This window comes from Haliotis rufescens, unplaced genomic scaffold, assembly GCF_023055435.1.
Source record: "Haliotis rufescens isolate VD_foot unplaced genomic scaffold, xgHalRufe1.0.p SCAF_24, whole genome shotgun sequence".
In the NCBI taxonomy this organism is placed as follows: Eukaryota; Metazoa; Mollusca; class Gastropoda; order Lepetellida; family Haliotidae; genus Haliotis; species Haliotis rufescens.
In genome coordinates this window covers 4,259,783-4,270,832 of record NW_025963935.1, presented here as the reverse complement: position 1 = coordinate 4,270,832, position 11,050 = coordinate 4,259,783, and the positions used below count along the sequence as shown (strand labels likewise).

The 11,050-nt window shown below is 39.5% G+C and overlaps 1 protein-coding gene across 1 annotated transcript; it reads right to left on the bottom strand.

Annotated features, from left to right (window-relative positions):
• Window positions 1–229: 229 nt before the first annotated feature.
• LOC125383525 (prostatic spermine-binding protein-like) lies at window positions 230–2,827 on the bottom strand. Its single transcript, XM_048401854.1, has 3 exons — window positions 2,761–2,827; window positions 598–708; window positions 230–504 (listed from the first exon to the last, which is right to left on the bottom strand). Exons 1-3 carry the CDS (start codon window positions 2,825–2,827, stop codon window positions 230–232), a joined length of 453 nt encoding a protein of 150 aa, XP_048257811.1.
• Window positions 2,828–11,050: the final 8,223 nt, after the last annotated feature.

Below are 11,050 nucleotides of genomic sequence, written 5' to 3'. Positions count from 1 at the left end.
CATCGACTGATCAGGCCTATTTGATCGTGTGCCATCGCACGGCCCGGGACTTTGACCGTGCTATCAATCACTGGTTTGTCTGGTTGAGAAGTCACTATCTGCAGACCGTCGCGATAAAGATGGGATGGCCCTGTCTGCATCGTTAAACATCGAACAACCAGTATCAACGTGCACCTGTTAATTGACGTCAGGGCCTTTTGTCCGTCTTGAAATTTGGAAGCAAGTACCTTTATGCCTTGTCTGTAAATGGAAAAGATGGCACATCATCAACACCATCATCATCATCATCATCTGCATCATCATCTGCATCAGCATCGGCATCAGCATCTCCATCTTCATCGCGATCATCATCATCATCATCATCAACTCCATCTTCATTATCATCAGCAGCATCTGCATCAGCATCAACATCAGCATCAGCATCTCCATCTTCATCAACTCCATCTTCGTCGTGATCATCATCAACATCATCATCATCATCATCATATTCAACGCTATCTCCATCTTCATAAATTCCATCTTCATCGTGATCATCATCATCATCATCATCATCATCATCATCATCTTCATCATCATCATCATATCCATCTTCATCACCTCCATCTTCATCGTGATCATCATCATCATCATCATATCCATCTTCATCACCTCCATCTTCATCGTGATCATCATCATCATCATTACCATTACTATCTCCATCTTCATCAACTCCATCATCATCATCATCATCATCATCATAATCTCAATCTCCATCATCATCACCACATGCCTCATTATCTGTATCTTCACTGTCAACATAATTCTCACACACCGTCATTATTAATATCGATATCATCATCATCGTCGTCGTCATCATAAGTTTCATCATCATACTCGTCTCCACCAATATCACCATTAACGTTACAATCATTATCGTGAACTCCCCGGAAACATTTAAAGAAACGTGAACATCGCCGGAAAAGGTCATTTTAACACACCATGTTAAACATATTCAGCTGAAAGATGATATTTAAAGACAACAGGAATGAGACCCTGGTTCCCTCTGCGGCATCTCCACTGCAGTGTGCACGTGGCATACAACACATCATCATATCATTCGAAACATCTCCCAACATCTCGATATCCTGATCGTTCATGCAACTTGGCTCGGCTTCAATCTCACATGTCGCTTGAGACTGTCATCATTTCAGGTGGTTTTCTTTTACGTGTTTGACGTCAATTCTGCATATTGACAGCGACTGACAAGGGTAAAATAAATACAACGTTGGCAGTTTTCTTTTGAAGCGAAGACATGCATGTCAGTATAACTCGGTGGCCTTCTGTTGCTACAGGAGTATCTTGATATCAAGAGCTCAACACGTGTAATTAAAGCACGAGTCGCTCTTTGAAAAAAGAAGAAGTCGACAACGAGAAGCATCTTCAAACAAAATGGCGAGATTCGTCATGTTGTATTAGTCTGTATAACACTTTCTTCTTTCCATGAACATGTAACTTTTAAAACAGATATTGAATTCGCAAATGTGTTCTTTTCCTTTGATGTGTTCTATTTGTATATCTCCAAATGTGTGGAGGAATTAAAGGCTCTCATCCACCATATATTTGTTGTAAAATAGTACGGTATCAGCACATAGGTAATTTGTAATAAAATGATAATATAATAAAACAATAAAATAATAATCTAATGAAGTGATATTCACGAGGGTTTCGAAAGGATGTCATTAATAGATATTTGCTTATTTAGATGTGTGAGATTTGTAAATAACAAAATGGCGACTGTGGCGACCATCTTTGATCTTTTAATGTTATTTCACTGCGTGCTAATCATCTACACCTCGTGACATAAAGAGCACTTATAATTATCGGATAATAATCTTCGATAGGGTTAATTATTATTATCTCAATTCGACTAATCAGGACACCGCGCTGTTGCTATTGTAATAAAGCGTATGTGGGCAAATCCAGTATCCCGAAAGAAACACACATTATAAACTACGGTTATAACGAACTCCAAGGGACCACTAAGTCTAGTTCAGTATAACCGTAGTTCGTTATAAGCATATACAGCGTATGTACAGCATACGCTATATCCGTCAGTACGTTATAAGCGTGTTCGTTTTAAACGTTGTTATCAAGATAAACTAAATCGGATAATACTGACCAAACGGAAGACCGTTCCGTTGTCATCGTATAGCATGGAGCCTCGAAATACACCCATTAAAACATTTGAACAATGCATATATTTCTTTGCCATGGAAACAAAAAAAAACTATTGTACTGCAATACCAAATTTGAACTAAATCCCTTCAGCTTAATATCGATCAATCAGTTCCGCGGTGATTGCTTTTCCGTTGCCATGGAATCAAGATAGTAACGTCATTAAGTCACATTGTATAATGTCGATAGACACATCTATGTACACTGACTGAAAGGATTCCGTGCTGTTGATAATGAACACTTAAAGAAAACAGGTAAATAACGACCTGGCAGATGTAACATGTTTAGTGCACATACATAATTTCCGTGGCTCTACTATCAAACGAAGTTTAAAGATTTCCTTACAACAAGGGCGGTACGAACGAGATTAACCCTAAATGTAAACAAATACATTGAAAATACGGGGGATAATGTTAAAGTACATTATGTTACAAAAATGGTTAATACGCAACTCTAGCTGTGAACATTTAACTTTAGGAGTAAGTTGACACTAAGAGTTTTAACAAGGGTAGCTATCTTTCTGTACTGTCCATTACTTCCCCTTACTGGACGCCATGTGTCTGTGGATGGTCCCTATCTTCATTGCCCGCCATTGTCTTCCGTTGGTTTCCATATTTGTTCGGGGCGGTCGGGTAGTCTAGTGATTAAAGCGTTCGCTCGTTACGCCGAAGACCCGGGTTCGATTCCCGACATGGGTACAATGTGTGAAGCCCATTTCTGGTGACCCCCGCCGTGATATTGCAGGAATATTGCTAAAAGCGGCGTAAAACCATACTCACTCACTCACCACATTTGTTCTCTATTGTAGGGAGAGGGCGAGACAGATACTCACGGAAGGAGAGAGAAAGAGAGCGAGAAACAGAGAGGATAGAGGGAGTCACAATAAGAGACACACAAATAGATTGTTTGTTTGTTTGTTAAGTCTTTGAAAGGCATTTGGAAGTGATTCAAATAAAGGAAGAGAATTTATGGATGTCAGCTTCTTGAAGTTGACTTTCATAAATTCTCTTTCTATGTCTGTTTGTTGTTTACGGCCGCACTCGGGAATATTCCAGCTGTATGACGGCGACACAGATAGATTAAAACACACAAACAACCAGACTGACAGCATGATTACACACAAAGCAAACTAACCCAACATTCTCAAGAAATATGAATTCATGTGAACGTGAATATACACTCTCCAAAAACACGAAAAGCACAGTAGATTTTAGTCAATTTATTGTACCAAATAAAATCGATATATTTTAATTTAATATAGTAAATTAATGGCCTATGTTTGCTATTTAGCCACGACCATGAGTTACGAATAACATAACTTGCACGTGCATTTTGCTTTACTGTTTTCCTCCGTGCCACTTTTGAACAAGTGTGAAAACAATGCCGTATAAGACATTGAAAATCGACAATGGCTGAGTTTGACGCACCGTTTGTCGAATATCAGGCCACCAACATTTTCCAATAACGTATATCCAATTTATAAACCGGATGTTTTGTGTAGTCAGGTGCAACGAACTACATACTACCTGTGCGTTTCTTTTTTGGAAGAGTATATTCTTAACACTATCAATCTGTTCATTGTATCTGGTGATTCTGCAAGGAAACCAAACCCTAACTTCATTGGCATGACAAACAACATGTTCTACAACCAGGCACTGGCCGTAATAGCTTCACATCCATTAATACTTTGCAACATAATGGAGGAATTAGCAGAGCCGGAATGAAAATGAAGAAACGTGACGTATGTCATCCCATGTAAGCTCTCTGTATCAAATCACTAATCCTTTACTCGTGAACAAAGGCGTAGTATTCAGTAGACAGTTTATCCATTTAACGTGTTAAGCGTGACGGATAAGAACACATTAGTGTAATAGTTTTTTTTCAGTATCAGGTATCGAGGAGAGTGATTCAGAGTTATCCCCCTTGATACTCTCGAACCCACGTCTAATATAAACATTGACAGTATGAGGTTTCATAGTTTATATGCAGAACAAAATAAGGCGATAACAATACTGTTCACAAATTAATTTTACTTATTACATATACATATATAAAGGGTACGGGATTTTGAAATAGAATTACTTTTAAAAAAAACCAATTTAAAAACAAACAAAACACTGTCACTCTGGGTTCGAGGGATTAACATAATTAGAAAAACGAGCGAAATAATATATTTGTATTGCAACAATTAATCTATGTAGTACATGCTGAAATAGGGTAGGTCATTGTTTAGATTTGGAACATTTTCAGGAAACGTGTTTCTCAAAGAATTGAACACGATGAAATATTTGATCCATGTTGGATTTCCTAGGGTCTGTCGATAAGTGACAGAGTTAGTGAGAGTATGTTTTGACGCCGCAATATTCCAGCAATAGCACGGCGGTGGACACCATTGTACCAATGTGGGAAATCGAACCCGGGCCTGCGGCGTGACGAGCGAACGCTTCAACTACTTGGCTACCCCTCCGCCCCGATAAGTTATAGAACAATCATAGGTACAACAACTAGATCACGGATTTGCACAGTGCTAGATTTATTTTCAAGTTAAACAAACGTGAACAAATAGCCATCTACCATCAGATTCGTACAAAATGTTTAAAAGGCAAGTACTCAACATAGCAATTTTGCAGATTTGAATACTTTCGGACATACTTAATTATAAATTCCTGACGAAAATGAAAATTGAAAAGGGAAATGGCGTAAAAATGGCGATAAAAATGACAGGTGAGTCGTCCCCCAAATAAAACATTCCACCATTGGGGGGATTCCCCTAATTGTGGTTAAAACGAGAACCCGGTGTTTGCATCGCTGCGCACTGCGAAACATTGGACCGGCGCCCAGTCTGACATGGAGCTTGTTTAGGGTGTTCTTACTTGCCAAGCACCTATTATAACAGGTACAAATCCCCCCCCCCCCCCCCCCCCAAGCTTGACGATAAGAAAGACAATGGGTATTAAGGAGAGGCATCTCACTTATGACACAACCAATCAAGATCAAAGGTGGTAAATCACACATTCAACAATATGCAATATTGTTGTTGGGTTTTTTTGTTTTGTTTTTTTGGTTGTTTTTTTTCGGGTGGGGGTGGGGGGTGGGGGGGGTGGGTGGGGGGGTGGGGGGGGGGGGGGTAGGGGTAGGATGAACACAAATAGCAGAATCAGTATACGTACTACCGCTAGGAATCACACAACAGCTTTTGAAAACTTTTGACACGTCCCGCGCCGGTACCACGCCCTCAAATTTGTTTCTTTTGGAAGCCGATTACGGAGCGTGTGATTTCAGCACTTTCGCTTGGACATTTCAATATTTCTATGAATATTGTGATTTTTTCTCTCAGAAATTGACTAAAGGTGTCAAAGAAAATTTATATTCGCAACAAAATCAAAAAAGTTTTTATCTGTTTACTTGCTTTATCAGTTTCACGTGACTTCATAATTTGAAATTTCCCGTTGACCAGTAACAGCCCTTATTATAAACCGTGCGTTTTAATGACTATACTTGAGGTATAAAGTGACGATTTTGCAATGTGGATCGTCAGTGTTGTAATTACGTACCCAACAAAAACCTTGTTACGATATACGTGGATCCATTGAAGTTGTGTCATGTGTCAAATTGAAATCCACACCAGCAGTTTCCGATTTTCTTCAAACGTCAGTACATCGCAAAATGGAATTGAAAATTTCAAGAAATTTGCCCTAGGGTGCGTGGCTGATTCAAGAATAGCGTGGCTGGAAATGAATACGAGTTTAGCTTTAAAAATTCGAACTGAGAAGTTTGTATTTCAAAAGTGTTGGTTCTTTGACGCTTGTTTCAAAGGAGGCCAGTAATAACACGGCAAGTTAGCTGAACTTGCTCACAGGAAAATACTACATGAGGTTCTGATGTTTATCGGTGTTTTTTTGTTTGTTTTTTGTTCAACGCCACACGCAGCAATATTCCAGCTATATAACGACGGTCTGTAAATAATCGAGTCCGGATCAGACAATCCAGTGAATGACATCATGAACATTGATCTACGCAAGTCGGATACGATGACCTGCATCAACCATGTCAGCGAGCCCTGACCACCCCATCCCGTCAATCGCCTCTTCTGACAAGCTTTGTTGCCTTTAACGACAAGCATGGGTTGCTGAAGACCTATTCTACCCCGGATAGTCACGGGTTTATATGTAAAACCGGCAGCACGAGTATATTGCTGATAGGGCAGTGTTTATGATTGTGTCGATCCCTTGTTTTACGTCATGTTTCAGTGCGCGGTGTGGTATACTTTGAGTGGTATTTCAGAAATTTCGCAGCGTGACTGCTCGACGTAGGAGGAAGGCCTAAAGCAATTAAAAGGCAGTAAACATTTACCAAAATGCAAATGTCCACGTCTATGGGGCTAGCAAACCGAGTGTAAAAATCAGGAAGAAATCGCAAATCCTGGCACTTCCAAGGGAAGTAACTTTTCAAATTTAATTACGACGCCTGAGAACACTAGCCTACTAGTAAATATGGTTTTACATCGCTTTTTGCAACACTCCAGCAATAGCACGGCGGGGCACACAAGAAATGGGCTTTACACATTTGTAATACTTTACCAATGAATCGAACCCGGTCCTTCGACGTAATGAGGTGACGCTTTAACCACTAGGCTACCGCGCCGTCAGACTGGCTACTAAATGATATGCCCTTCTGGACAGAGTTGGATAAAAGAACATTTAACGAGCTTTCGTTGTAGTTCTCGTCTCCGTTGGAAACATGTCCTAATAGACTTTGAAACAATCGTAAAGATTACTGTTGCAGTTAATGTACCATTTACCAGTTCACCGAACCGAAATAAACCCAAAGAATGACAGCAGCCTTGTTCGATTGGATGATTCTGTCCATCTCACGAAAGGCAGGCAGCGCCCGAGACGGAGCGGACATCAGGCTGTTGGCGACCTGTGACGCCCTTCCCAAATTGTGTAATAGTTATTGTCCCATTTGGCTGTCACAGTTGCAGCTCCTAACGTCCATTGTCTCAATTTAATTTCACGTTTCTTGCTTTGATGGATAATTTCACAATATAATATCGTGGTGTATTCCGGTTTATGAGTCAATGTCAGATCTAGAGGGCAAATATCATTTCTGATTGGTTGGCATGGTAAATGTCAATCGCAATCCATTGCAACACACTTAACAAAAACGTGGCATTTGATCCATCAGTGTAGCTCGGTTATCTTAGCCAAAAACACTTCAAACAAATTTTTAATTGCGTTTTTGTCAAATTGGGCTTTGACTTTGACAAACGTGATTTTATACTCGATATAAAATTCGGAAACTGTTTTCACTCATTTTTTTGCGCGTACAGGCCTGTACTTCGTTTTGTTTAGAAATATGATCTGTACTCGGAGAAACCCCATTAATCAGGAAACCCCCTATTCCGGACATTTTCTTTTCGCTTAACAGATTTTTAAATAAATGTTTGTTTCGTTTGTTTTCGAAGTTATCCTTTGAGAAATTCAAATTGTTTAAACATTGTCTGGATCGGTAAACAAGCAAAACATGCTCATGTAAATACCTCTCCAGGTAATAACCTAACAACAGCTTGTATATACAAGATACTACTTAACATAAATATACCAAATGATCAAATGAAATACATGAAGCCAATACATTGAAGTCTGTGGTGCCTGTGAAATATAATAATGCAGTTTTCCATAACTATATGAATCAAATCTCAAATACTTTGCTTTTGACAATGAAGTCCTGAACCGATCGAAGGATATCCATATTTGTAGAACTGCTGACTGAACTACTACCATGTAAAATTGTTTTTAAATCATACCCATGTGTGTAGAAATACATAGTGTTTCTGATATTGTCGTATTTTGACAGGTATAGACAAAGTGAACTGCATTTTCAAAATGATATCCACAGGTGCAGTCTGGTATGTCTGATACATGTCGTCTAAACCTATCAGCGTTTAAGTCACTGCAGCCGAGCTTGAGGCGACAGTGGACAATTTGGCATGATCTATGAGCGTATTTTAAGCTATTGATAATTATAACAAAACGATTAATTAAGGATTTAAATTAAAAGAATCACTCTATCAGTAATGGCTATTCTCTTTTTTCTTTAACATGACCTTAGCGGCTGAGTCAGTCGACAAACATACGATACCTCTGGGTTTTATCAAAAAAGTATTACGTAAATACTCTGCGTCACTTTTTGGGATTTCCTTCCGACTTTTGGTAAACGGCGTTTCACGATCAATCATTCGAAAAGTGGGTCAACTCTTTGGTAGCAAACGATCTGAGCGCATTTTTATATACAAACAAATAACCACTTCTATGTGTATGGTTTCAGAAGTTGTTTATTGTTGAACGATACATTTTCAAGTAGTACCTTAAATCATGCTTGTCCGCGGGAAAAAAACAAACAACAGTACACTGGTTGACTCTAGCGGGTTTGTCCAAGGAACTTTAAAACCGTACATTTACATGAACATTTGCCAATGATCGTGTGACCGGTACAAACAATCTATATACATGACATAACTACTAGACCCGTGAAGATCCGGGGTAGAATAGGTCTTCAGCAACCCATGCTTGCCGTAAAAGGCGACCATACTTGTCTGAAGAGGCGACCATGCTTGCCGTAAAAGGCGACTAACGGGATCGGGTGGTCAGGCTCGCTGACTTGGTTGATGCATGTCATTGATCCCAATTTACGTAGATCGATGCTCATGATTTCAGTCACTGGGTTGTCTGGTCCACATCGATTATTTACAAACCGCCGTCAAATATAGCTTGAATATTGCTGAGTACGGCGTTACACAAACAAACAAACAAACACACACACAAACACAACTACTAATCAACATACAAATTTCTTTTATGAAAATCATCTTTATCTAACAGGTATCCACATGATCAGAAACTAATTAAGCAGCGTTCACCTAGCGAAGTGTTCCCTTGAACCAAAATGTCAGTGAGCTGCAGCTCTTAATCCCACATCATAATAACCCAGGGTCGGGGCACCGTGAGATTAAACGGTATTTCATTTACTTTTTTATACATAGTCTGGCCCATTCGCATGACGTCGCCGCCGACATCGTTCGCGTTTCGAATATAACACAGTATTTTTTCTTGCGAATAAAACTAACCTGAGGGGAAAAGAAACGCCACCAAATTGCAAATATGTGCATAAAGTTACCCGTATGAAATTCTGGTATACAACATGATCATGAGTGTGCTGTCTCTCTAATCACATGAAACCGTTTAAAACAACGAACATGCCTCGACTAACCGTAGAGCAGAGGGAGAGCGCCATCGGCTTGTTTCAAGCGACGGAGGAGAACGTTGCCAGGATCATTGGATGCTTCAAGTGCACCGTCGCCAGACTTGTCACACGTCACAGGCAACGTGGCAGTACTGCAGACAAGCCGAGGAGTGGAAGACCCAAGGTCACGACCCCACAGGAAGATTAGGCGCTACACCTAATGTCCAGATTCCCAACTGTGACGTCATCATCCGCAAACAGCCTTAGACATCCATCAGCAGAAGGACAGTTGCTAGACGACTCCGCCTGTATGGTCTCCGTGACTATCGACCTTTCAAGGGCATGACGTTAACGTATCTCTACTGACGTCACAGACTGAGATGGGCCATGAGCGTACGGCAGGGGCAGTAGAGAAACTGGCGAAGAGAGCTTGTTACGACGTAAATTGTAATAAAAAGGTAAATTGTAACACTTGCAGCAAATTGTAATAATTTTGACGTAAATTGTAATAACAACGTAAATTGTAATAATATTTGACGTAAATTGTAATACGCAAATTGTAATAAAAATTGACGTAAATTGTAATAATCTCTACTTGCGGTAAAATGTAATACATTTTTACGTAAATTGTAATAACCTTACTACCGTAGTGTCCAAGACGCCAATTGACTAGAAATGATCTTTGTCAGTTGAGCTTGTGTTTCACATGTACAATTCGAGAAATACTGTGTATGATGACAAACGTACAAAACTGTTAAGTTAGGGATGGTTGGTGTAGGCTTTATCGAACAATCGTCATTAAAGGGTGGTGTCAACATAGTGAAAGACATTTATTGGAAGTGATGTAATGTTTGTGGCATGCTATCATCTACGTAGAAGATACTACCATCTGCGTAGAAAATACTATCATCTACGTAGAAGATACTATCATCTACGTAGAAGATACGCTCATCTACGTAGAAGATACTTTCATCTACGTATATGATAGTATCTTCTACGTAGATGATAGTATGCCATCTAGATACTATCGTCCACTTACATACTTTCATCTACGTACATGATACTGTCATCTAGAGTATGTAGAAGTGCAGTCATATATGTGATACCAATGACATAGAGCTCACATTTACTGTCATTACATACGCACCTACATGCGCGCACACACACACACACACACATACATGCATACATACATACATACATACATACATACATACATACGTACGTATGTATGTGTGTGCGTGCGTGTGTGCGTGCGTGTGTGTGTGTGTGTGTGTTTGTGTTTGTGTGTCTATGCTGATGAGGCCCAATCTGAGGTTTCTGAGATAGTTACTAGTCTTTTCATCAGAATTTTAACAAAGTATGTTGTAATTTCATACAGTGCTTGTTGTTTGTTGGAATTACTTTAATCCTCTTAAACCCCCAGAGGAGGTTATGCTTTCAGGGGATTATTGTCCGTCTCAAATTAGTGATAAAAAATTAAAAACGTATTATCTACGAAGAATATACTTATGTCTTCGTTGGACATACTTTTATCTACGTAGAAGATACGTTTATCTAATGTATTTGCTACATTCTAATTCGTATATCT

Bases quoted from the DNA above. Each gene is read 5' to 3' on its own strand.
- LOC125383525 (XM_048401854.1), bottom strand. From the start codon at position 2,827: ATGGAAACCAACGGAAGACAATGGCGGGCAATGAAGATAGGGACCATC. The intron at 709-2,760 runs GTAAGGGGAAGT...ATGATGATGGAG, and splicing joins CCACAGACACATGGCGTCCA to TTGATGAAGATGGAGATAGT. The intron at 505-597 runs GTGATGAAGATG...GAATTTATGAAG, and splicing joins TGATCACGATGAAGATGGAG to ATGGAGATAGCGTTGAATAT.